This window comes from Solea solea, chromosome 2, assembly GCF_958295425.1.
Source record: "Solea solea chromosome 2, fSolSol10.1, whole genome shotgun sequence".
In the NCBI taxonomy this organism is placed as follows: Eukaryota; Metazoa; Chordata; class Actinopteri; order Pleuronectiformes; family Soleidae; genus Solea; species Solea solea.
In genome coordinates, this window is record NC_081135.1 from 30,238,874 (window position 1) to 30,264,763 (window position 25,890).

The 25,890-nt window shown below is 38.8% G+C and overlaps 1 protein-coding gene across 7 annotated transcripts in view; it reads right to left on the reverse strand.

Moving 5' to 3' along the window:
* The window catches only part of lrp1bb (low density lipoprotein receptor-related protein 1Bb), a 230,466-nt gene that overhangs the window by 19,238 nt on the left and 185,338 nt on the right, over positions 1 to 25,890 (reverse strand). For all 7 annotated transcript variants that reach the window (XM_058616557.1, XM_058616592.1, XM_058616582.1 and 4 more), the window contains 26 exons: positions 25,105 to 25,288; positions 24,922 to 25,007; positions 22,136 to 22,258; positions 20,358 to 20,539; positions 19,961 to 20,160; positions 19,527 to 19,715; positions 19,240 to 19,388; positions 18,909 to 19,002; positions 18,572 to 18,688; positions 17,788 to 17,907; positions 16,852 to 16,971; positions 15,451 to 15,567; positions 14,262 to 14,368; positions 13,490 to 13,622; positions 11,178 to 11,284; positions 10,599 to 10,731; positions 10,040 to 10,162; positions 9,766 to 9,888; positions 7,683 to 7,823; positions 7,224 to 7,358; positions 6,458 to 6,577; positions 6,073 to 6,314; positions 5,538 to 5,761; positions 3,520 to 3,626; positions 1,916 to 2,032; positions 1,466 to 1,639 (listed from right to left, as the gene is read on the reverse strand). In XM_058616557.1, the coding sequence (XP_058472540.1) occupies positions 1,466 to 1,639; positions 1,916 to 2,032; positions 3,520 to 3,626; positions 5,538 to 5,761; positions 6,073 to 6,314; positions 6,458 to 6,577; positions 7,224 to 7,358; positions 7,683 to 7,823; positions 9,766 to 9,888; positions 10,040 to 10,162; positions 10,599 to 10,731; positions 11,178 to 11,284; positions 13,490 to 13,622; positions 14,262 to 14,368; positions 15,451 to 15,567; positions 16,852 to 16,971; positions 17,788 to 17,907; positions 18,572 to 18,688; positions 18,909 to 19,002; positions 19,240 to 19,388; positions 19,527 to 19,715; positions 19,961 to 20,160; positions 20,358 to 20,539; positions 22,136 to 22,258; positions 24,922 to 25,007; positions 25,105 to 25,288 (3,667 nt within the window). The remainder of the gene's footprint in view (positions 1 to 1,465; positions 1,640 to 1,915; positions 2,033 to 3,519; positions 3,627 to 5,537; positions 5,762 to 6,072; positions 6,315 to 6,457; positions 6,578 to 7,223; positions 7,359 to 7,682; positions 7,824 to 9,765; positions 9,889 to 10,039; positions 10,163 to 10,598; positions 10,732 to 11,177; positions 11,285 to 13,489; positions 13,623 to 14,261; positions 14,369 to 15,450; positions 15,568 to 16,851; positions 16,972 to 17,787; positions 17,908 to 18,571; positions 18,689 to 18,908; positions 19,003 to 19,239; positions 19,389 to 19,526; positions 19,716 to 19,960; positions 20,161 to 20,357; positions 20,540 to 22,135; positions 22,259 to 24,921; positions 25,008 to 25,104; positions 25,289 to 25,890) is intronic.

The window sequence follows — 25,890 nt, forward strand, 5'->3', positions numbered from 1 at the left end:
GATCGGCAGAATAGGATATAATTATGTCTTCCTACTCTCTCACTTATTCATGGTTACAGTTTTGGTTCAGATTTCTAATACATGACATGGTGATGAAAGATGAACGGGAAAAAGAAAATAAAGAAGAAGATTTAAATGGTTGTTTGTCATGTCACATTTGCAGCACGTGTATCTGCCTTCTACACACTACACACTACCTGGCCGGGCCTAATAAGTTTCTGGGGAACAGAACAGCTGCAACTGAGAGACTGGTGAATACTGAGATATCTGACACTCTATCACCATTTACACTATCCATGCACTATATCAAACAGCTGAAAGTTCGTAGCTGAACTTTGTGCTACGACAAGAGGGAAGTGAAAAGCACAGATGTACTGACTTGCTGTCTAAGGATTCACTTTGTGAACTGATCAGTCAGAATGTTTGTTTGTATTATCTAATAATTACGTATTATTTTAGTCAATTAAAAGTGTCATCAGCGATGCGCTAAGCGCACTTTGCATTGCTGTGATTGTGCTGACCCATAAAATTCCAATGGTTTCTGAAAGCTGAGAGGTTGCACGTCAAATCCACCGTGTGGTTATTACGGTAATTTCACTTGTGCTGTTTCAGGAATTCAGCCGCTGTTCAAATTTCAAATTTAACACGCAAAATCTAGTGTGTTTTTTAAAATAAAATGTTTTATTTTTCCTCATTTTAAACTGTTAATACAGTACTTTAACATGTAGTGAATTGTAAATAACTGCCAGATATTGAAAGTTATTCTGGAAAAATGGGCAAAAGCCCTTAGTTACAGTACATTTTCTAGCCCTTTTATGGTTGAAATAAGAAAAAGCCGGGTAGGCTAACCCAGGGTTAACCCAGACAGACATTTTGAGGTTTGAGGCTTAGGTGTTAAAGGGTGAATATTAATTTATTTCCCTCATTAAATGAGTGTTAGTTGTTAAGAAATTCATCATAATACAAATGTGAATAAGTAATAATAGAGAAGGGCTCTTTATTATAACTTATTCTTTTGACAATGGAGAGCCTTTCAGGACAATATTATGTGAGTCTAATATTTGCTTACTTGCAGGAGAATATTAGAATTGTGCTTTGCCTTGTATGTTTGTGAATTCCCTGTAGTCTAAAGTGCATGTAGTCCATGAGAGCCCTTATGTGGTGTAACATTTATTTTCACCTCCTCTTTGGTCACGCATAATATGTATATGTCATTGGTGATGGAAGAAAGAGACAGAGAACGATGAGTAAAAAGTGACAAATGCTAAAATACAACAAAACCTTAATTCTAAGAAAAATATAAAGTAAAACGACAGCGAATACTCCTCAAAAACTGAAATGTGAAATAAAAGAATACAAAAAAACAGTGTATTTTATCTCCGCTATTGCTCAAAAGATGCGTATTCATTGGCAAGCACCTGCGACTTAATACTAACTACTAAAAGGGATTATGAAGACAACTTACCATCTTGTTGTTTGTACCGATGGGAGATTAAAACATTTGTGGGTTTCTCCACCCCCAAACTGAGGAATTCCACAGACTGCTTGCCATACTTGTGGATCTTGAACACCTCATGTTTTAGTCCGGTACCATAGATGTAGTCTTCAAATAGATCGATCCTGTATGGTTGAGAGATCCCTGCGGTTCCAAGCAAAGCACAGAAAGCAGATAACATCACTCTAACACATTTAGCCGATGTGGGATAATTAAAGAATTTACTTTTTTTCTTTTAACTGCCAGAGAGTGAAAGGAAGAACATGGTACGGTGGCAGATTGATCAGAACTTGCATTGCTTAGAAGTTTATCCTTCTGAGACAAACTAGTGGTGTAGTTGTTACAAAAAAGTTGAGTCAACTAAAGTGCAGCACTAATAGTGTACTTAGAAGTTGTGCTTTGTCTATCAGTCGACATTACCGTGTCTGTCACTGATTGTCACCAGAGGGTCTGAGCCATCCAATCTCATGCTCCCTATGTGTGAGAGCTCAGGATCAGCCCAGTACAAACGTTGGTTGAAATAATCAATGGCCAAGCCTGTGGGAGAATAAAGAAAGGAGATTTATTTACTAGACAAATTACACAGGGATCACCGTGGACTCTCTCGACACCTCCAGACCTTTATATTCATTTTTTATTTTGAACATTTACATTCAGTGTGCTCCTGTCAAATAAGCTTTATCAAATCTGCCGTTTTGTTGTGCGGCGCACGTTTGTGACGGCAGAGTTTAGGTACAATTTTAAAGTGGTGACTCACTTTTACCTTCTCCCAAATGCCTGACTGCAGTGATTGAGCACCTGGCTGCAGCATTTAAATAAGTTGCTGTTTTTCATCAGTGATGAATTTTGCTTTCCAAGACCAAGACAGAGGCATGGGTGCTCTGAATTAAAGAAGACCAAAGCAGCACTTAAAATAAATAAATAAATAAATAAGTAAGGAACTGCTAAGTGTCTCCCCACAGACATGCCAGCACGTTTTCGAGTGGCTGTTAATTATTCCTTTTACACCATTTTATACTTTATATCTTTAGTACCACAGTAAATCTTTTTTTTTCCATAAGAGCTACATAATTAGGGAAATGTGCACCATGATGGCACTGGCTGTACAATATGCACAGTTTATAATGCATATGTGGTACACTATGTTACCAACCACAGTAGGAGTTCATGGGTATTAACCCTTAGTGCTCACGTGGCACAGATCTGTGCTTGGTAAATTGTAGTGGGTATAATGCACAACTCCTTATATGGACATCCTGGGTGTGTCAAAATTAGATTTGATTATATCAAATCATATTTTATTGGTGATATAAATGAGCAATAATTGTGCAGAAGTCACAAAATAGCATTTTTTCTTATATTATTGTTCATAAAAAAAACTGTGAACTGTGACGTATTTCCAAAACGTTACAAATTTGGATTTTAAACATTTTGAGTACTCTGAGCCTCTGTATATACTCTGTTTATATAAAAGCAGCCGAAATGGTCTGTGTTGTAAGGGTTAACAGGAAAAACCATGCAGCAAAAATAGTCAAAACACCTTAATCTGATTAAATAAGGTAAGGTAACATCCCCTGTGTAACTATGATAGATAGATAAATGATAGAAAAATGTCACTGCTACATCGTAGCTTCAATTTTTTCCCTATTGAACTGACACAACCATAAGGCAAATAAGTAATTTAAATATATGGCGGACATTTAAATTGTTAAGTTTAAGTTAACACAGTTTATTACTGCTTAACTGAAAAGCACTTAAAGTCTGCAACAGAAGTAAATTCAAAGGGTCATGTTGGCAAAGTTTATATGCAATTTTGATGCATTGAATTGAATTGTGTTACTTCTGGTGTTTTACTCTGTAACCTTCACTTCTTCTACAACTTCAAATCATGAATGTGAAACACAGAACGCAGACAACAAAGGTTTCACTACATTTCAAAATTCTGAATTGTGTGTGCGAAAATGCAATCAATGCTCTGCGGTTTGAATGGCAAATTAATAATGATCTTTAAAAGAAATATCTACCAGTGGGTCTCCTGAGATTTTTGTCCAGAAGAACCCTCCGTAAGGATCCATCCATCGCTGATTCCTCAATATGAGAGTGATCGCCTATTACACTCCAGTACATCATCCTGCAGTGAACAAAGACAAATATGTACCCAAATATTGAACTCTCTGTTATACTATAACACAGTATATCACCTGATAAATGCCTGCATATATAGTATTAGTAATAGTCAGTAATAGTGACATTACCACACTGAAGAACACTGAGGTTGATTGTTTTTACTTATAAGAATTAACTTTCAGACATGCCTAACAAATACACATATTGTCTGTGTTGTTGGGAGGAACCTATGATGGCGCTGGTCTGAGTGAACATTGAGTCATAACAGGCAACATCAGTAATTAAACCACCTCCATTATCACCGTGGAACATATGGATTACTCCATTACAGAGTAATTAATAATGTTCTCAGAATGGGCTTAAGTGAGTTAAGCAAACATGACGTTGTTTACATTTCTTCAATAACACCGTTTTATTGTGGAACATGACAGTGGTCCTCATCTCAATATTTATGCTATCTATTCATCTACACAGTATCTTAATGACCACCGGTGCACTGCTTCACACTGATGAATGAAATGCTTTAATTATAGAAGGAAAAGCAAATGAGTTTCATAAATCATTCATGTTGACATTTGACTTGATAGTAAATTATTAGTGTCCAGCCCGATTCCCAGGGTAAAGTAGGAAAAATAGTAACAACGAGAACATTTTGCGGCGAAATTTTGATCGCACCTGCTTCTTGGTGCCAATGTTGTCAGGTGCAGGATTGAGCTGGTAAGAAAGTATGAGTGGAGCAACATTTGGGTGGATTTAAATTTGTAAAAAACGGGTGTATATTGACAGAGAAATTACAGTTTTAAAAACTGAAAATGAAAACAAATATAGCAATGTTTTTATGTAAAAATGTCTGTGTAGGTTGGAAATTGTTGGAAGGAGAATAGTTTCTTTAGAGATTTTTGTGATTATTTTCATGGACCTTAGCACAAGTGTGCCTCTCTAGCAGAGGTGTCGCACCTGTGGGGGATGTGGGTGTTTTAACACCCGCACTTTTCCCGGTGAGAGGGTTCAACACCCACACTTTTTTTGCAGTTTTTCCGCCATTTTGCACAAGCATCTTAATTACAGTCGCTCTGTTTCTCTGGCCGCTCTGTGTCTGCACTCGCTGCGGCTGCCTACTCTCCCCCTCCCTCTCCTGTTGTTGCCTCAAACATGACACCGGCTATGAGTGTAACAGGCTGATGATTGGCTGTTGTGCCTTAAGTCCCGCCTCTCTGGGTGTGTTAAATTTATCGTTCAGCTTGTGCTGAGGAGGCGGGAACTAGCTAGGTTCATAGTTCACACACACACTATAGAGTTTTGACTTATTTTCCGTTACTGTCAGTCACTTTTGGACATATGGAAGCCCGAAGTTGTCAATATTGATAATAAAATATAAGACATTATCTAATTATCATATCAACAAGCTGTGTTAAATATCTATGAAATAATTGAGAAAATTGTTCTAAACCAATTTGGCATTCATATTCACAGATACAATTTTTATTTTATTAGTCATGTTTGTTCCAATCTTTTTAAGTCCGTTTTTATTTCCTGTTAGTTTGAAGATGTGTTTATTATTTTATACTGAGTGTGTTTTTATACTTTTCTAGTATCACTCATTTAAATTGGAAGCTTTTTATATCTTGTAGTTTAAACCTTTTGTACCCTTCTGTCATTGTATTCATTGTTTTTATTGTTTTGGCAAAAAATATGAAAACATATGTGAAGCCAACGTTATTGGGTTGGCAAAGTTGATGAGTTTGTATGAATGAATTAAAATAAAAACATGTAATAACATAACACACAGCCATTAAGATTCTCAGCTTGAAGCCATGGTTACTCCAAACGCTTAGAAAAGACATAGCACATTGCCCACACAGGACATGTATGTTAAAAAATAGTGAGCAGCAAGAGAGAAAAGTACACAACTCACCCTTTAGCGGGGTTGACGGCAATTGCGTATGGTTCTCCCGCAATGTCGGTAATCAAGCGGGTGCAATTTGGTCCCTTGAGCTGGCCCACATTTATGGAATATCGTAATTTAGTCCAGTGGGCTGTGTAATAGCTGAACCAGTGCATCCGAGAGTGATCAGTCCAATAAATGTTGCCTGTGATCCAGTCAGCAGAAATATCTCTTGGGCGCCGGAAGTCTGAACACTGCAACCAAACATAACCATAATGTCAGCCTCTCGACGAAAATGCAGATATTCACTTGAGTAATGTGTAAGACAAACCAGCGAAACAGTGAGAAACAATTTCACATGTAAATTAACAACTTAATACATTGCCTAAAACTGACAACTGACACTGCAAATGAACTGTTTTCTGTTTAGAGAATGTATGACCAGATATCATTTTGACGCATAATAAACAAACAAAACTGCAGCTTTTATTCATGCTTTCACACACAGTGAGGATCGTAAATTACAAAGCGTGATGTTAAAAAGCCACAGATCAAATTTACTTACAATGTTTCTGACATTTGCTTTAGTTTGTGTCCTGTCGAGAGCGTCTTTGTAAAAAATCCCCCCAGGGTTAAACTGGGTGGCCCAGATAAATTTCTGGTGGTGGAACAGAGAGTCCATTCCAATAATGCGGGCATTGTCCTCGATATGGGTGAGCAGTTTGTGACCGTGGCTCTGGTTAAATGGATATACAAAACTTCGGATTTCAGTGTCATTTGCCAGGTAGAGCACTCGATCCTCTGGTCCTGCTCAGCGATTAATCCATTTTTTAAAAAGAGAGAGAATACAAAGGGAAAAATGGGCTAAATAAGGTTTAAGGACAGCACACACAATGACATGTATTCAGTATGCATGAATTACACTTTCATATTCAACTTCAGAACCCTACCTTTGGCTATGCAGTTTCCATTGATTTCTTTGTAATTCCTGTCACATGAGCATTTGAATGATCCTTTAGTGTTTGTGCAGTAATGAGGGCAGGTGTCAAACTGCAGACATTCATTTATCTCTGGAAACAAAGACAGGGGTTTATAAACATATTAAAAGATTTTTTTTTCCTTTTAAAATACGTAGAATCATTATCCATATACCATAAATGTTATGTGTTTGGTCACAGACATTGGACAAAATAGATAGTTGCCAACAAACAGCAGGTGTCATGGACACATGTTCAGTTGCGTCCATTAAAACATTTAATTATTGATGTTTACAATCTTGTCCTGGGTTTTAAAGTATTACATTTCTCTTACCATAGAAACTTAACTGGGAAAAAAAGAGCTAAATAAAAAGCAGAAATAATTTTCTGAACCATTGTATCAAATTTCAGATCAAAATGTATTTCCTGTGACCAGACATACTCTATATTTTATGTTCGTATCATGTGGCAAAGAGAGATCAGCTCCTGTCCAGAGGTTTTTCAGGTGAGACTGGCAAGTTTCACTGCTGTGTTCAACGGCTTTATTTTGACGTATTTCCAATTTTCACAAATTAGATCCTATTTTTAACATTTTCAGTACTTTTTGCTCAGGTGTGTTTATACAGTTGGTGAATTATTGTTGTTTTTCTTTTTTGTTTACACTCTATATTGCACATTCTTATACCCTCTGTAAATACTGTATGTTTAACATATAAACAGGGGAAAATTATAAACATACCTTCACACTGGCCTGTGTTTTGGTTCCTTTTAAAGCCAGGCTTGCAATGACATACAGCGTTACCATACGTCTGGTTGCAAATGGCATCTTCCCCACATGGATTGGTTTTCTTTCCACACACATCTCCACTCGAAACTACAAATAAAGACAAGAATTAAATCACGCACGCACGCACACACACACACACACACACACACATGCACACCAGCCCTCTGGATCCGAGACACCTGCTGTGCTCTTCTTTTGATGTTCGAAAGCAAAAAGGACAACATCATCACCATCTTTCAGATAGTGCACCACACACCTCAAACATGTGCATACATGACTATTAAAACATCACATGTAAACTGTGGAGATTGCTATGCTTTCCACTAACATCGTGGTAACACGCCACACTTTTCATCTCTTCCGAATGCCGCCTTTGATCTGCTTATTCAAATTAGCCGGCGCTGCACTTACAGGTCTTGCAATCTTGCTCGTCTGAGCCACCGTCTCCACAGTCGTTGAAGAGGTCGCACTGCAGCTGGATTGGGACGCAGCGCTGGTTGCTGCAGGTGAACTCTGTCTTCCCACATGGCCGAGGTCTTCCAGCTACCACCTCTGCTTTGCACACAGCGTCAGTTGAAAAGAGAGAGAGAGAGAGAAAAAAAGAACTCATACCTTAACAACATTTTAAAATTGTAGCAGCTGTGATTAGTGGTAGAGCAGGTTGTCTTTCAACTCGAGGTGAGTGGGTTCAATCCCTGGCCCCTGGGCAAGATATTTAACCCCAAGATGCTCCTGACGGCTATGCTAGCAGCATGTGAATGTGTACGATAGATGTGTGATTAAATAAAAATCGCTGAACATAAAGGCCCTGCGTGTGAATGGAAAACATTAAGTGTAAACACACTACATACCATTTATTACAGCATACCATTGGGGACCCCCAACAATATTTTCACGGACCGGTATAGAAACAACTAAAAACAAAGTGTGTACAAATACAACTCACCGTCCCGGTGAATTAGTGGGAGCCCTGAGCTTGTTTCATGAGGCTTCATAGCCTCATTTGCTAGCCTATTGCTACATATGTAGAGCAGAGCGGACTTGGTGCGTGAGAATCATCTGTAGCGATAAGCCCGTATTTTAAGTAGGAATCCGGATATTATCGATTAAATGCAGCTTTCTTTTTCTTGGAAGTCGAATGCTCCTCTTCTTCTTCTTCTGTGTCCTCCATGAGCCTTTTTCCCTTTCCAAAGAAGCTCTCCAAAGATGTTTGTTTTTCACTAATTTTTGCTAGCTTGTAAGCTAAATGTTTGTGTTTTTTCAAAATAAAAGATCTTTCAGACTCGAATAATAAATAAATCTGTGGCCTGGTGGTTGGGGGCAGTAAATGACTTATTAAGCCATCTGCAAGGGGACAGACCTCAGAGAACCGTCTTAACATTTGATTATTTATTCATTTTTTTACTTATCAATATCTCTCAAAGCAAAACTGATACTTTTGGTCAAACACAACACCCAACACTATCTATCAAATGCTGTAAAACATATTTTGTTGACAATACCCCCATTTTTTTTTTTTTTACTATTTCTGACCATTTCAACACTACATACATAATATTATGGAAATGTAAACTACCACATGAGCAGCTGTTTGCTAAATATCGAGCCTACAAAATATGCCAAGCTACTTTGCATATTTTGCTTTTGATACAAAGTTTAGTAGAATTCATTACAGTTTAAATAAAAAACAATTAAGTGTTTGACATACAAAACCAGCACAACAGAGGGAAGGAAGGAAAGGAACAAAATGATGGAGAGGAAGATGAAGGGGGAAAAAATGAGATTACACCGAGACTGAAGAGATGGATGGAGGAAAGCAGCATACAATGGTGAAAAGTAATGGAGTGAGGTAAGAGATGGATAGGTGGAATAATGGAATAAGAGAGGGAAATGAATGGAGGATAGACGGAATGAAAGAGTGAAAGATGAGGGAAGTGATTTGTCCCTTTCTTCTCTGTCTGCTGTGTGTGATTGTTCACAGTATGTGTAAAGGGAACATGACGGGACACTATATGCCTTAGGAATGGTGACCCTAAGAGAAAATTACCAAAACTTCTTCAGCTCTTGGGCCCACGATCCGCGAAAAAAAAGATTAAATCCCCCTTTTTACACACACCTCATTAATTTTGAAGACACTTTCCCTGAACATTGTTCACATATTACATAGTGATGCTTAGCTGCACATGTAGTTGATGTAAAAAAAAGAGAGAAAGTCACTCTTTCATTTAACTATTAAACTTAAAGACATTACATTACAGGACTTTGTTATCGGGTTTTGTCAGTTTTTGTTAGCATCATAGTGCAAAACTAACAGTGGTCATGGGTTGCCAGGTTCTGCCCCATTTAATGTAGCAGGCTTAGAAGATGTATCTACCTCCTATAGATGTACCTTTGTGGGTCAAGGACAAGCATAAAAGTGTGATTCTCAAATAATAGAACTAGACTCGATATCAGTTTTTTTTTTCTTTTTCACATGAGTGCATTTTGTGCTCACCACACTCTTCTTCATCCGAGTTGTCACCACAGTCATCCACCTTGTTGCAGACTTGGTCCATGCGCAGACACACGTGATCATTTCTGCAACGGAATTGCCTGGTGGGAGGGCAGGGTAGTTTTGCTGTGAATGAAAACACACACAAAAAAACTAAAGGCCGCGCCTTAGAAGACACCTGCATTAAATCTAGCATGAACTGACAATGAACTATTCAGTCTTGTATCATAACAACGTAGTCCAAGGAAAACCCTGAGAAAGCACAATATCAACCCACCACACATGTCCATGTCTTCATCAGAGTTATCTCCACAATCATCCTTGCCGTCACACACCCATGTGTGGAGTTTGCACAAAGTGTTGTTGCAAATGAATTCATCAGCCCGGCAGAAGAAAGCACCTGCGATTACACACATGCAGACTTTTAGAAGCAGAAGATATGATACAAAGCCTGTCTGCACGATTAGGTTGCACTGATACATTTTTGCCTACAGATCGAGGCAGCTACGGATTTTTTGAGGCATGTTTTTCAATCCTTTATTTAATTTCAAATCCCTCATTCTCATCATCATCATCATCAATCAAACCTCTACTTCTTTAATCAATGGTTAAAGAGGTAAGGGATGGTATGGTAATATAATATTATTGCACAGTCTTATATTTTATATTAAATGCTCTGAAATGGCTGTAATGTCAATTATATTTGAAATTGTGTTAACTTTTATCTTTGCTTCTATCGAGGGTGAATTGCTATAGTTATGTTTTGTATTGAAAATAGATTTTCTTTCCATCCGTCTGTCCTTCCATTTTGCCTGCAAGTCCACACTCAAACGCACCCTGATTGCAGTTTTCCTCATCACTGTGGTCCATGCAGTCCAGCACGTCATCGCAGCGCCAGCGTCGGGGGATACAGTGAGCACGATTCAGGCACAGAAATTCATCTTCTCTGCACTCCTTCACACAGCCAATCTGTCAACAAACACTCATTGTCAACAATCAAAACTGGTGACGGTTAGCTGTGATTTCACACGCAATCAAAGAAACTTTAAGTACACACTACATTGTCAGATAAGCAGCGCCTCACTATTGAAACACTATCCCTTTTTGGAAAATACTATACATGGAAACATAGAACAAAACACAGAAATAAAACGAGGGGGTAAAAAGACAACAACCAGGAACATACATACACAGGTTAAAGCATTATCGGGATTTGATTAAGGAAACTGCAGGGAAAAACAGCGTTTTGGTTAGTCTCCCAAGCAGGTGATGCATAGCATTGCCCTGATGGATGCAGACCAAATTCACCTGCTAAGTTGTGCTCGATGAGCTTAACTGAGCACATCTTAGGAGGCGGACATGCTGAAACTCCACAACTTAAAATGCTTCTTTGAGTCGTGTGAGGCAACACTGACCTCATCTGAGCCATCCAGACAGTTGTCATGTCCATCACACCGCAGGGTGGCTGACACGCAACCTCCACTGGCACACACATACTCGTTCACAGAACACGAAGGGATTACTGGAGAAGGGCAAAGTAAGTCAGTCAGTGACATTTCCTCCTTATTTGTCAGTCACACAGAAATCGCTCAAGTGAGACTCTTCAGTTTTTGACCCTTGTGGACGCCCCACTGGTGTAATGCAAAAATAAAATGTGGTTAAACATCTATTTTGCCCAAAAGGTTTATAATGTGAAGTGTTGCCACTGAGACAATAGGGTGCTTTTACAGTACTTCACAATCAGTAATCAACAATGGAACTCAATAGAGCAATTAAGTAGAGCTTAGGCCATTTTACTGTTCCACAAAATTACCCCATATTGAATTGCAGAACATTTTCAATGTCTGCAATTAGCATGGATGTACATGGACCAGACTCAAGTCATTTCCGATAATCAGCCCCGTTATTGTACCATTTTTTTATCCTACAAGTTAAATAAATGGATGGGTAGACCACTTTCAAAACCAATTTCTACTGCGATTATATGTATGATAAAAGGACTAGCGCTTAACATATAATGGATTCATGTCCATGCAATATAGGTTTCTCTCTTTTGAATTTCAATGACAGAGTTGATCCAGGCACATTTGCATATTTGTCCTTTGGCTCTGACTCTGTTTAGGATAGCAATTACTGCACCTGTTAAGCTGAATATTTACTGATGCATAATACATACTGTACCTTTCCAAGCTATCTACCTTTTCATTCACTTTTAGTGAAAAAAAATCAAAACGATGCAAAAATATCTGAATTGAAAGACCTTCACACTCCAAACTGGAATGGCCATATTTTAATTATATGCTTCTCCAAACCAGTCCAGGTGCAAGAAATAAAGTCACTTCCTTAGAATGGTTATGGTGTTCAACAATGGCCAGAAAAGAAACATTATCACCACATCATGCTATTTCATTTTAGCTTTGTTACAGTCAGCTTATGAACCTTTGAGGGATAAAAAATGAGTTTTGGGAGTTCAAAGTAATCATTGTGTCAAATTAATAGAAATTGCCTCAAGGTGTTTCTAATTTATGCTGCAGTCAAATTTTTATTTGAGTTTAAACTTTAAACAGTTTAAACAGTTTAAAAAGTAACCATACTTTTTATTGTTGGACATTGTTTTTAACCTATTTTAAACGTTCTAAAACTGCAACTTTCATCCATCAGCCGACTACACTGCTTTCTCCTTCTGTGCATCACTGACATGGAATGTGCTGCAAAACATAATTTCACTGGAAACACCTTTTTAAACACCTTCAAAGGTGTTTTATGGAGCGCCGTGAAAGAAACATGTTGTTTTACACAGCCTTTTTGAGGGCTCCGGATTAAGGATCGTGTTGGTATGGCTTGTATACTTCCGCACTTTACTTTATTATGTCTCTCTCTTTTTTTTACTCTCCTTTTACTACTTCCCTTTAGCTTTTATATTCTGCTGTGAGTCTAACATCTGAAATTGTTTTCTCTTTGTAACTATCTTGACCAGGACTCCCTGGAAGAGGAGATCTTGTATCTCAAAAGCACCTTCCAGGCTAAATAAAGGATAAACGATAATATGCTGACCCTTTGCTGTGACACTATAGCCATGTGCATCTTGTTTGCTTAACCCTTAGTGCTCACGCTGCCACCCTGGGTAAATTGCCGTGGGAATAATACACAATTCCTTATATGGACATCCTGGGGAATGTGTGTTTATAGGTCACATCTTTAGGCTTCACAAAATGTGTTTTTCATCTTCTCATGTGTTGTAGAGTCAAAGTTATGATACATTTTACATTAAAAAAATAACAGGATTAGTGGTAATTGTGCAGAAGTGACAAAATAAACAGCTTTTATCTTATTTTTGTTCATAAAAACGAGCCAAGCAAACAACAACGACAAGTTCTATCCAATTTTTAAATAAATTGCAAATTGTGTTTGTTTGTATAATTGGTGTTTTTTATAATTTCATTAAATTGCCTTGTTTATGCTGGGGAAAAAAAATTATATAAGATATATTGCACATCATTATAGCCTCTGTAAAAAACATGAAAAAAGCAGCCTAAATGCTCTGTGTTCTAAGGGTTAAATTATGGTTGGGGATGTGGTTAAACAAAAAACCTGAAGGCCTGAAGTCCAGGGAACTCTCTGCAGATATTTGTATTAAAACTGTCATAATGGCTGTAATATCTTGATCAAAAATAAATCTGCAACACAGATGTGTTGTTGCACAATTTCAAGGTCATTAAATATGCACCTGTTGCCTGGCAGCTTTTTTCATCTTCCCCCATCTTGCAGTCTTCTTGGCCGTCACACAGCCACTTCAGCGAGATGCAGAGGTTGTTGTGACACCTAAACTGGTCATCTGCACAGTGTGCCTCACAGGCTCTCTGTAAACAAAAACAGCAAAAAAAATATATATATAAACACATCAAAAAATAGAAAACAAGCTTAATTTATCCCCACCGTTATGCTTTAACGGACGATAGCTACTGTGAATACAATTTTTTAATAATTGCTGCATATTATAAAAATGCCCAAACTATCTCTCCTTAAGCCATATTACTGCACTGACCCAGAAAGCTAGTACTCGGGGAGAGGGTTAAATAAAGAGTTAATTAGGTTTATGCTGCTTTGCATGGAGAGGGATTATATATAAAAATTGCTTTGCAAGTGTGGAACAGAGCAACATGAAGAAGAGTAATGAATCATAATAACAAGGCTTTGTCCTTGAATTATACAATACACTGAATCATCTCTAGTCATTTCTGTAGGAACAATACCGTACAATACATGATAATGGCTCTCGTACGTGAATTTCTTCATATATAATTACACAAAAGTGCATTGTGTGACTTGTTGGGTATCTCTTCGCTCCATAATGTTGACTATGTACAGTGCCTTGAGATAATGTATGTTGTGATTAGGTGCTATACATAAAATTGAATTGAATTGAATTGAATTTCTTTGTTCTGTGCCTCATTGGCAGCATTGGTATGGCTTTATGAATACAAATCTCAAACACTGACCTCATCTGAATTATCCAGGCAGTCGTAGTCCCCATCACAGCGGAAACGGGAGGAGATGCAGTCGCCATTGGCACAGGCGAAATCCTTGTGGTTGCATGTGACTGGCTCTGAGTGGAGAGAAGCACAAAAGATACAGAATCAAAACCAAGCTGAAGCCTTTTTCCAGCATCCCAAAGAATAATCAGACATCTTAAGGTTATTTGCCAAAATGTTCTGCGTTTACAATCACATGCTCATGCACTGGCAAAAACCATGGCTTCAACTCAAAGCATAATTCTGTATAAGAAGTGGAGTATTCTGCAGGCAAAATCCATATGTGAATATATATCTATTACGACTGGAGGGGAGCAATGCGCTCTCTAAAGCCAAAAATCGTTCAAAAGGAGTTTAACTGTCCCAAAGGACAATATTAGGACGCAGCTAAACAGCTGCATCAGATCCACTGTCTGGGTCCTCCCTGTGTTATCATGGACTGTTCGCTAACTCAAGGGTGAGTATAATGAGCTGCACTGCAACGGAGACTCCCAGCAGGCATTGCAACACTACAGTATGAATTCTAGCCTCTCCCCTGTTTGTTGGTCCACCTGCTTCATTATTTGCAGTCTAACACTTGACTAACTTTTATTTGCATTTTAAGTGAGATGGATTAAACGGCTGCTCTTCATCCTTGTATTTATTTAAAAGGTACATTTTGTATTGTTTTAAACTGAATTTTGTTTTTACTTGGCTTTAATTCATCTGTTAGACTGTTCCATAATTTAACGTTGTTCTGACGCTTTTAAATTATATTAATAGGTATGGGATATAAACATCTGATAAATCCCACAAGAGATGCATAAAACATATAAGAACAATAGGCATGCACGCACACTGACATGTTATACAGGCAGGCAATTACATACATACTGTATATATACACATGCAAGCAACTGTCAAGCATCAAAGAAGTGAAAGACGTCTTAAGTTTTCCTCTAAGAGTGATGACTAATATCTAAATAAAAGGCAACTCTACGAAAACAGCACAGGTAATAAGAAGATGCTTTAAAAAGAGCAAAGTGAGTCTAGCTGTGTCTGATAAAGTGCTGTGGTGGTGGGAGGGGCAGTCAGGTGTCTTCAGTGAAGTCAAATAGCTTCATCGCTTCTATAAGGGAGTGAAGCTGAAAGAAAGCAAATGGAGCCAGGTACTCACTGCAGTGCTCCTCGTCTGAGTTGTCTCCACAGTCATTCTGACTGTCACACCTCCAGTGGTCTGGGATGCAGTTGTTATTCTTGCAGCGGAATTCATGTGGTCCACAGGTCTTTTCATCTTTTTCAACAGGAGCAAACAAACACGGAGATGAAAATGGCTTCAAAGAGCATGAATATTAATGGCGTGCAAGCGATCATATTTTGTATGTGTAATCATCGTTTCCTCTGGGTTTTGCTGAGCAAGTCTGACGCTGAGTTCAAAACACAGTCTGTACTCAAGAGGCTAACGCGCCGTAAGATGAAATACCTGACTTTGCTACCAATCATCTTCACTTTTTCAGAATTTATGACAGGAAGTGGGTGAGATTTCCAAGAAAGCATCTAAAGAAATTTTCGGTGAGAAAAAAAACAACAAACAAACAAACACTACACATACTGAATAATTTGATGCTGTTGTTACAGACTGAGCCCAAACTTATTGTTTATTCCTGTGAGCACTAACAACTACCAAATAAAGTGAGGAGGTATCTTTATTTTAAAATGTCCACTCTGTCTGACAAAAGTGTTACCGCTTTAACACTTAAGGTGAGTTACGATGAACTGATGACCAGATTATATTTGCTCCAGCAACGTTTCCATAGTTTGGGTTTTCAAAGTCAAACTGGGAGCTTCTGATTAAAGTCATCTCCATGTCGATTACATCAGGGGTAATGGCCGAGGAATTAATGCTATCACTTGGGAAAGTGTCAAAAAAGCGCAGGTTGGCAGATTGTGCTTGAATCTCATTCTAACATGACAGCAGAGAATCAGAAGGGGAAGCTGAGTGCATTGACAGAGGAGACAAGGAAGCAATTCATTAGAAAACCGGCTCCGTCACCACGTGAAGAATGAGATACGGGAGGGGGGGGGGGTAATATTTCCTTGCTTGGACAGAGATCATTAAGGTGCTAACAAGCAAAACTTTGCGGAACAGTCTGAGGTAATTCAAAGTGAAATATCTGCAAAGCCACAATATCTCTTCTGTGCGCTGAAGTGTTGAAAGCATTTAGATGATGAATTATTGGTAAACACTACTGTTAATGCAGTTTGAGGGGCAAGAGTCAAACATCAGTTAACTGCAAAAAGTTAAAGATATTATTTGACCTTTGATAAATTCAAGGTAACAAAAAAGAGTCGTCTTTCATCGTGCCGATGTGTCCTTGGGCAAGACAACATTCACACTTTGCCCACGTTGCTCCCGGCAGCGTGTGAATGGACATGAAAGATGAGTGATTTACACATAGATGTAGAGTAAAGCAGCTTTGAGTGGTCATCGAGACTTGAAAATATAAATATTGTAGCTATTTGTAGCTGATTGACTGTGATTTGATTTATCATTATTGAGTGGGCTTCAACAACTCACCGCAATTAGCCTCATCAGAACCGTCTGCACAGTCAGGGTCCTCGTCACAAACCCAGAGTTTGGATATGCAGTGCATAGACGCTTTGCACTGGAACTGGTCTGGGGAGCAGGTGCTTTCAGCTGCAGGCAAAGAGACAGATGGCGTGTGGCAAAGAGAAATGCAGTCCAAATCAACACGTAAGAAGACATTTGGGTTGGTAAAAAATAACCTGAAGATTTAAGCTCGCATAGAACTATTGTAATATAACAGACAATAGAAAAAGCGATGCCTTTTTCATTGTTTCATTACAGAGAGGGTGCCGTAGTTGCATGTTCTGAAAGCCTTACATTGTTTCAGATAGCATTTTAATACCAGGGATCCTTTCAAAAGTGTATTCAAAATCACATGCAATCATGTTCCAAGTCTAAGAAGGGGAGAAGTAATTAGCCTTATTTTAATTAAAGCTGATATTAAAGTTGCCTGCATTGTCGTCGGCCACTTTCGTCCCTCTTGCAATCACATGCAAGACAAATGCAGCAGCCTGAAAGCTTTGAATGGGGTGTTATATTCTGATGAGTTACATCATGGCAGAGAAAATCTGCTCTTGTCCTCCGTGTGATTCAGTGCTTAATCCCCTTTCGGAGGCACGGGCTATAACATGGGTTGCCTTTAGAATACTTAATGAAGACAAAGTAATGTTAGCATCACATACTCTGTCTGAGCACAGAAGTAAATTAACCACTGCAACAAAACACAACTTAGGTGATTTGTCGTAATCAGTTAAATTATATGATAAAAAAAAAAAGAGAAGCAAAAATCTTAAAATAGTGACCTTTGCTTGCAACACTAGACCAGACTGATCAAGCACAAGATATATTCATTGGATTTCTGGTCTAAAAGCTCATCAAAGCCATTTCTAATACCACCGGTCTGAAAGTAATAATGCAGAGCCTTACGGCAGTCGGTTTCATCCTCTCCATCCCCACAGTCATCCTGACCATTGCAGCGAAGGTTAAGAGGGATGCATTTCTGTTTCCTGGTGCACTTGAACTGTCCTGATAGACAGATGTATGTCTCTAAAAGAGAAAATAGGTATGGAAAGTGGGAGGTAAAATAAAAAAAAAAGAATTGAATTGAGTCCAAATAACAACGCTTCTATTTGAAATATACTGAACAGTACTGACTATACACACAGCATCACACAAGTATCACATTTGGAAATTGAACAAAAAGCGTAATATTTAGAACGTTGAAATAAGAAAATGTTGGGACTTTTCATTGGTGAAGCCTCAGAATTTTTTTTGCTTATTTTAACCATAAAAGGGCCATAAAATGTCCCGTAAATAAGTGCTTTTACCCATTTTTCCAGAATAGCTTTCAAAATCTGGCAGTTATTTACAATTTACTGCCTGTTAAAATGGTGTATTAACAATTTAACAAAAAGTTGTAGTTAGAAAAACACACTGGGCACATTAAATTTGAAATGTGGACAGTATAAAACATATTTAAAATAACATTTGTTTGACTTTTTGTCTCAATGTCTGATTCTCTGGCTTCCTGCAACAGCACGAGTGAAATTACCGTAATAAACACATGTTGCAACTAATCAGCTTTCAGAGACAGCTGGAATTTTTCTGATAGCATAAACCGCTGCGTAATTACGTTAACGCAAAGCAGCAGCAGCAACAAAGAACGGCAGACACATAACTGACAACAGTTAAGTTTATTTTTGATCCTTACCGCAGTTTGCTTCATCTGAATTGTCGCCACAGTCGTTCTCTCCGTCACAGATAAAGGGAGGAAGCGCACAAAGGCCAGTGCCACACTGAAAACGCCCCGGCTGACATTTGAATTCCGCTGTTGAGAACAAAATGATAAGAGTGTGTATGCTACATACTGTATACTAAAAGAAGAGTCAAGATTTAAAATTAATGAGCAGCAAAGACGGCAGGCTCAGGTTCCATTGATTCCAATTTACAATTCAATGTTGACAACCTTCGCGGCTAACAAGAAAAACCGAGGCAGGCTTCTGGTTATAACTACGCTTAAGCCAACCTCGGAATAATATAGCACTCACGACAGTCAGCAGGTTCGTCTGATCCATCCCCACAGTCATCCACGGTGTCACATTTCCACCAGAAAGGGATACACTCATCTGTCCCACAGCGAAACTATTTGTGCCACAGAAAATAATAAGAGAAAGAATGAATACTTCCCTGTCCATCAAAGCTGCAATGTTCTTTTTCCAAACCAAATCAATCAATTTTTGTTGTTGTTGTTGTACAAACTTCACTTCAGAGGTGGGAAGCAAATTAGACCAAAGACGTTTCCCTTCAGGGTCAAAGCACGGAACAACAGCGTGTTCAAAACTACATTTACATGTACAGAGGTAGAGAAATGCATCTAACCTGACTTGAGGTGCAGTTGGACAGGCAGGTCTTATTGTCAGCAGCCAAGTAAAAATTAGTAGGACAGGCACATCTGTGTCCTCCACCAGGAGACAGAAGACACAGGTGGCTGCACCCTCCATTTGCAATCTGACACTGGTGCTTGGGTACTGCACAGAAGGACAGGAATACATGCCTGAGTTCAAACTGAATTACACAAATCATTTACTTCTTAAAAGTGTATTAGAGGCCAATGACCACAAATCTGCATGGGAGGATTGGAATGAAGCAGCAGATGGACTTCATACCTTCAGGCTGGCGTAGGGAGTGGTAGACCTTGATGGATTTGATGGCTTGCCAGGAATTAAGGAGCTCCATCCCCTGAGAGCCAGTTGTCTTATGAGCACGTCGCAGTGATTTGGACTTCCCATCCGTCCAGTAGACAAAGTCCTCAAACAAAGTCAGAGCCATTACCCCTTGGATGTGATCATAGGACACTGGAGATGGACAAACAGCCACATTCAGTTTTACTAAATATTGCAGTCAAGCTACTGGTGCATGCAAAACAGTGGGGACATTTCTTTGGGGATTTGTTGCAACATCAAATCGTAACAAACGTCTGATCCATTTATAAGTACAACGTTAGGAAAACGATGTCAGTGGCCTTGCAAATATTGAGCAGGACACGGACAGCATGTCGTAGGAGAAAAGGTCAAATCATTCCTTTACACTTTGGTCTCACCTTTGCGTCTCTGTGTACCATCCATGTTGGCAAACAGGATGTGGTTGTCATCGGCCCAGTAAAGCCTTTTGTTGGTATAGTCAATGGTGAGAGCAGTGGGGCTATAGATCTCTGTGTCAATGATAACTGTTTGCCCTCCTCCATCCATGCCGATACGTCCAATGTGAGGGGGGTCACAGCAGTCCACCCAGAATACATACCTGGTGACAAGTTACACACAGTTTATGTACAAAAATCATGTGAATACTGTCACAAGATTCCTCAGATTAGAGTGTTGGTGGATTCAAGGCTAAGCATTTGAAAAAAAAAAAAAATATTGTTTCTGTGTTGTTTGTGAATCAGTTCTCATTATGAAAATAATCGTCTTAAGCTACACAGTGAATAATAATATGCTTACCCTGTCTGGGGATCCAGAGCCAAATCTGTGGGATTCTTGAGGCTAGAACTGATAAGGATGGTGGGGTAGAGTCCATTGGATTTGGACACCTCCATTGTTTTCCTTTCCACATCACACCAGTACAGATTTTTTCCGATCCAATCCACTGCCAATGCACTGGGCACTGCTGTTCTGTGGACTATCTAGTGAGGCAAGGGCAGGATTTTGAAGGGTTTTGAATTCTTTCAGACTGATGAATGTCAGCAAATATTTCTTCAGTAGTAGATGAGAACATGTAAAAGGTACAGGTCTTTCTCTGTAAGGCGTGATCACCTACAAACATCACAAAGGAAGTGACTCACATGATGCATCACCTACATAAACTGACACTTTTTCTTTCGTTTTATTCACATCCAGAACTAAAATGAAAGCTCTTGTGATGAGTGGGACAGCTTTCTTTAGGATCTGAGTTTTTGTTGCCATGGTAACCTCCACTCTATCAGATGAACTGTAATTTGCTCTCAAACTCACTCCCTTTTTGATTTAAATAAATCCAAATCTTGAATCTTAATGGAACAGTAGCACACATTTATGAAGCAGATAATAATAGCTTGCTATCGCTTGTAACTAAAAACATACAGTACACCAAATTATTGCTATTCAAGCACACTATTTCTTTCCCCCCTGTCAAATGAGATTTGTCTGGCAACGTGGAATTCCATAATAATACATTAAATAAAAAAGAAAATGGAAAGAAAATTGGAAATTATGAAAGGTCTCCAGCAATATCATCTAGTTTTTGGGTTCGCTAAAGCAGTTTAAAAATAATCACTGTGCCAGCTGGCAGATACAACCATTGCCTTTCAAACTCCTTTTTACAATGAATGAATAACCAAATTAATACAATAAAAAATAAATAAAAAAAACCCAGTGGCATACGCAATCTCTCATTATGGAGCATTATGTGCTTTGGGGAGGTTTTCTATCATCATTTGCAAATATAATGAATAATATAAGAATATAAATATTCTACACAGTATATGGTCGTGGATGAAAAGCATTAAGCACTTAATCCGTAGTACCTTATAGTAGAGACACAACATTGCTTAAATCATATGCAACTGAAGGGCAACATGAACTGTTGATTTCTGAATAGAGTTTTTAAAAAATAAAGAGCATTCCGAGAGAGTACGCTTTCATAATTCAGTTTTTCTTAAGTGCAAAACATGCAGTTGAGAAAACGTTTAATTATCTTGTTTTGAGATATCTATATTCTATGCTTCCCAAGCACTTCTTACTAATATGGCAAGTCTTAGCCAACTGTGCCATGTATCAGTGACTCTTTAAAAGAACATAATGTGCGAAACTCCTGATCTGTCTCCCAGAGAGTTTGTCCTCTTGCTAAGCTGTGGCATTGGCTCAAAAGGAGACTGTGAAAGTAATTGAGCTGAATGAGCTTAATGCCCTCATACACCAGTGCTAATGAGATGTAGGATGGAGAACCATCAGGTGCCTCGCTAATGTCCCAGAGTCCCCAGTGTCTGGCTCTGATACGATGACTCAGACAAACTTGATGCAGCTTTGTACTGAATTATTACGCTCGTTATACGTGTATTTATTTAGAGGCCAGTGGTGATCATTCAACAAAGAAGCATACGCACACAAGAAAAGTACAAAAGTGAATGCATTTTGAGAATTTAAGTAAAAATCCCCAGCTTAATGTGCTGCAGGAGAAAAAAAGAGCAAAGAATCCAAGGCACCATATGGCACATCTACACAGAGACTAAATCGTGTGTTACCTTGAGGTCGCTCCCATTGAGGCGCATTCTGTTGATTTTCCGACCACTTGGCCTTGTTGAGTCCACCCAATAAATAAATTCTTTCTTGTAGTCAAAGTCTATGTGGATGATGTTGTTGAGACCCTGGGAATTACAACAGAGGGAGACAACATAAGAATAAAACATTTTTGGTGTGATGTCCTCAGTCCAGGTCCAATTATTACAATTATAGCATTTTATACAAATATGATTCTTCTCTTTCTTCTTTATCTTTTCAAGATATAAAATGCAGCTTGCATTTTCATCCCAGCTTATATAACCTATTGCTCAGTGTATGCACATTGTTTAAAGGAATACTTCATGCCCAAGACCAAGTGTCACTGGTGGTCACGTAACAAAGAAAAGAATGAAGATATTTCTCGAACTCAGGGGAAACTGAGGTTTGGAAGCACAATTTTTCAAAAATACTACCCCTATTCTAGTAATACAAAGCTAAATGCAAATCGGTGAAGTATTCCTTTAAATGATTTATGAACAAGATTGACTAGAGGACAAGATAACTTCAATAACACAACCTGACAGCAAGTTCAAACACACACAAGATATAGATGACAAGCAAACTATTTAACAGAAATAACAGGACCTCGGTCGAGTATCCCCCCCACACGATTAATCGGTTCAAAGCTTTTTTCATGATTAAAACAAGATTTTCGATAGTTTAAGCTTCTTAAATGTGAGTATTTTCTTCATTTCTTTGCTCTGGATAACAAAGAAATCATTAAAAGTTAATCATTTTGGTTTGTGGACAAAACAAGACATTTGAGAACATCATCATTTCCAGGTTTGACAAACACCGATCAACATTTTTTAAGACTTTCTGATATTTTATGGACCAAACGATTCATTGATTCATCGAGAAAATAATCGACAGATTAATCGAGTATGGAAATAATCGTTAGTTGCAGCTCTACAATTCAGTGATTATGAATGTCTGCACGTGAGCGGAATGTGAAACATAAAACAACAAGCTCAGCTTTTACAGTATCAGCACAGCTGATTTAGCTGCTTTTCCCACAGAGTCCACTGTCTTCCCAGATATGCAGTGTTTGAAGAGCCAGTGGAGAGCGAATCAAAGTCGTATCAAAGTGGAAGAGTGAGGCCCTTCGTTCCTCTGTCATGCTCACAGGACCCCACTGTCAGTCAGACAAAGCTGCTCGCCAAACAAGTGCCCCTACCCTGCTGTCTGTCACTGTAGGTGCTGAGAAAGGATGTCAGATATTCTGACAGACAAAATGAGACATCTTCATCAGATCATCAACGCCCTCACAGGCGGGCGCCAAAGTGTCCTGGGGGAACCTTTTCCCAACTACAAACATCAGCTGCACAGATGAAACCTGCACGCCACTTTGATCTAGATCTACTGCATATTATTTTCTATTCATTTTCCCCAAATCGACCAGAAACCCAAGCAGCTATGAAAATGAATCAAAAGCAACTTAACGGAGAGCTCTTGCTAATTATACAACAATAATTGCTTAATTGTATATGTAACGTGAATTCATTAATGAAAGAATCATTTAAAATATTTAACTCTGTGGGAGAACATAAATTCCAAAAACACACCACATTAGTTTAAATAATGCATTGGAGTGATGCAATATTTTGAGTCACTTGTGTTTGTGGTGGGAGAACAATATTAAGCCAGGAATCAGATAAGTGCAGTTTTCCATATTTTCATGAATGTATAATTTTAAAAATGGGAGGTAATGGGGTTGCTAGGTGATGTGAAGTTAGTTGCTGCTAAAACAGAGACAGGAGAGTGACTTGTGGCCGCTAAAAGCACAGATATGGAGAGTGAAGAGGACACTGTAGGAAACCCCTTGGTAGCGTTACAGTAAATCACAGATAACCATTTATGATAATCAGCAGGCAGATTCAAGCATTGCCCAGAGCAGCTGTGATGAGACCTAGGAATGATTAAAATAGCTTTTCCATGGGGTCCTCAACAGGGTGATTCTGATCTCTGCCAGCCAGAATGGCCTCTTTACTCTGCCCATACGGTGGGGGTAGGGAAATTATGATGGACATTAGATATCTCATTGAATGCAGGACACCACTTTACATAAGCTTGAGCACCCTTTCCAGTTTCAATCACAAGTACTGAGGAGTAGTCTCGTGCACATACACAGATTTATTTATTAATGCTACAGTATATACCCCTTTTTCTGCATTGCACATAACTCATGGCTGCTCAGAGACATAGATTGATCGTGTGCATCATTCATGAATGTGCAGGTGAATCAGGTGCACTCAGGAACAAGACGGCAACCAATGATAGATTTTTTTGGCAGTGTATTAACAGTAGTGTGTTAAAGCATGAAACTCATACATTAGTTCTACTCTAGCATTAACTGTATCCCTGGACAATGGACATTAGAAAACCATTATCATATCATTATAGAAAGCCATGATTTGAATCTATATGTATGATTATTGTCCATCCGTGTTTTGTAATACAAAGCTATGTATTTACAACATATTTGCTTTTTCCTTTGCACTATTTCTTCCACACATGGAGCAGATGGACATGATCATGCAAGCAACAAAGGTGATTAAAAAAAAGTAGAATAAAGGAGGAGGAAGAAGTTTCAGAAGAAGGCAGTAATGCAACATTATGGATGTAATATCTGCGTGAAGCAGAGGGGATCAAATATTAAACACAAGATGAAAACAAGATGGTAGTTTGATTGACACGCTGTTAATGCAGTATGTCATGCTGGCGATGACGCGAGCATCACCTACAGTACCTGTTTCAAGATGGTGTAATTTGAGCCGTCCACACTCAGCTTCCGTATCTCATGGTGGTCTGCCATAATGAGAAAGGGCTCTTCGGCTGAAATGAGCAACATATGGGGCATTAGAGGACATGTGACACACACACCTACAAGTTGAAGTGCCGCACTTTGCCGCGTCGACAGAGCCAGACTGACCTGACAGAGCTTTACATGTATTGGGACTGCGCTCCAAGGCTTCGTAACCGTCCACACACAAGCACTTGTACGAGCCGTAAGTGTTGATGCAGCGCTGGCTACAGGGAAGAGTGGTGGAGCATTCATCAATGTCCACACATGTCTTCCCGTCATCCTTCAGGTGGAAACCAGGCCAGCACTTACACTGATCATAAACACACAGCAGATGAAGAGTTTATTCATTCACCAAGTGATTATCATGGACTGAAAAACAAATAATTCAAGGTTCTACGTTCTACTTCAAACAGCTTCTAACTGACTAATTGATTTGTTAATGTTGGATGTTTTTGTTGTTTGTTTTTCAGAGGAAGCACAACACATTTCTTGTGCAGCGCCAGAGAAAGTCTATTCTGTTCTGTTGTATTCTTTTCTATATTTTTGTGTTGTCAAAGCTGTGATACACACACACACACACACGGCAGCATAGCTCAAAAATCCCATCACACTTCACTGACCAAGGCCCCCCAAAATAACTAAAAGTGCTTGTATCAGCGTATCAGCTGCTGTGGACCCAGTGCAAATCCCTTTTTTATCCAGCATTATAACCTTGAGGACCTTTGCTGCTGGTCTCCTGGTTCAGGATGAGTTAAGGGTCTACATTGATGTGCTCTATGTCCAGCTTTGCTCCCTTCATGACTGGAAAGAGGTTTCTGACACTTTTAGCTTTCAGACACTTTTCTGGTGCAGTAAACACCACCTTGTATGGAAGAATAGGAGTGTAACCCCCAGGGATGGAGGCAATAACGA